The sequence below is a fragment of the Olea europaea genome, chromosome 21 (assembly GCF_002742605.1).
Source record: "Olea europaea var. sylvestris chromosome 21, O_europaea_v1, whole genome shotgun sequence".
NCBI lineage: Eukaryota > Viridiplantae > Streptophyta > Magnoliopsida > Lamiales > Oleaceae > Olea > Olea europaea.
The window spans coordinates 2,196,449-2,198,006 of NC_036257.1; the positions used below are offsets into that span (position 1 = coordinate 2,196,449).

General features: G+C 38.8%; 1 protein-coding gene across 1 annotated transcript in view; it reads right to left on the reverse strand.

Annotated features, from left to right (window-relative positions):
• Window positions 1-54: 54 nt before the first annotated feature.
• The window catches only part of LOC111369997, a 2,787-nt gene continuing 1,283 nt past the window's right edge, over window positions 55-1,558 (reverse strand). Inside the window, exons 2-4 of the mRNA XM_022991716.1 lie at window positions 1,293-1,484; window positions 729-1,091; window positions 55-482 (exon numbers count right to left, since the gene is read on the reverse strand). Coding sequence (XP_022847484.1) covers window positions 55-482; window positions 729-1,091; window positions 1,293-1,484 — 983 coding nt within the window. The remainder of the gene's footprint in view (window positions 483-728; window positions 1,092-1,292; window positions 1,485-1,558) is intronic.

Genomic DNA, 1,558 nt, shown 5'->3' on the forward strand with positions numbered 1-1,558 from the left:
AAATTTCCTAAGCTTACCTCCCTCCTTTAAGTCGAAATTAAAATGTTTAATAGCTCAATATGCTCGGTGTTCAAGCTCCACAGGTAAATGGCAAGGCTTTCCAAAAATAAGTCTATATGGTGACATGCCTAGGGAAGTCTTAAAAGCAGTACAGTAAGCCCAAAGTGCATCACTTAATCTTAAAGACCAATCTTTACGATTAGGATTCACCGTTTTTTCCAAAATTTGTTTAATTTCCCTATTAGCCAATTCTACCTGTCCACTAGTTTGGGGGTGGTAAGTAGTAGAGATTTTATGGATAACTCCATATTTTTTCATTAGTGCTTCGAATGAACGGTTGCAAAAGTGTGTGCCTCTGTCACTAAAAATGACACGTGGTGTACCAAACCTAGACAAGACATTTTCTTTGAGGAATTTAATAACCGTTTTATTGTCATTAGCTCTACAAGCGACCGCCTCTACCCATTTAGACACATAATCCACTGCCACAATAATGTATAGATAACCAAAAGAAGGTGGAAAGGGGCCCATAAAGTCAATCCCCCAACAATCAAACACTTCTATCACTAAAATGGGGTTTAAAGGCATCATATTATGTCGAGACACGGCACCTAATTTTTGACATCTTTCACAGGTTCTACAATAGGTATTAGTGTCTTTGAACAAGGTAGGCCAATAAAAACCACATTGTAGAATTTTTGCAGCAGTCTTTTTTATAGAGAAGTGGCCACCACATGCTTGAGTATGACAGAAACTAAGTATGCTAGGTATTTCTTCATTGGGGACACAACGTCTTAATATTTGGTCGGGGCAGTACTTAAACAAACATGGGTCATCCCAATAAAAATTACGTACCTGAACCAAAAACTTCCTCTTATCCTTTGTACTCCACTCCTTTGGGATTTCACCTGCAGCCAAGTAGTTCACAATGTGAGCAAACCATGGTAAAGAAGAGACAGAAAATAAATTTTCATCTGGAAATTCATCTCTTATTGGCAAGGTGTTTGTAGTATCTTCAAAGGTTAGCCTTGATAAGTGGTCTGCTACGACATTCTCCACTCCTTTCTTGTCTTTGATGGTGATGTCAAATTCCTGCAAAAGCAATATCCACCGTATTAATCGTGCCTTAGTATCCTTCTTTGCAAGAAGGTACTTAAGGGCTGCATGATCTGTGAAAATTGTAATGGGAGAACCTATTAAATAGGATCTAAACTTGTCGAGTGCAAAGACCACAGCTAGTAGCTCTTTTTCAGTTGTGGAATAGTTCATCTGAGCACTGTTAAGAATTCTACTAGCGTAGTAAATGACAAAAGGCTTACCCTCTCTTCGTTGTCCCAGTACAACACCTACCGCATAATCACTAGCATCACACATAATTTCAAACGGTAGGGACCAATCAGGTGGTTGCATGATCGGTGCAGAAGTGAGCTTGTTAATCAGTGTTTTAAATGCCTCTTGGCATTCTGGGGTCCATTCAAAATTGGCTTCTTTACTTAGAAGGTTACACAAGGGTCTGGATATGGATGAAAAGTTCTGTATAAACCTCCTATAAAAACCT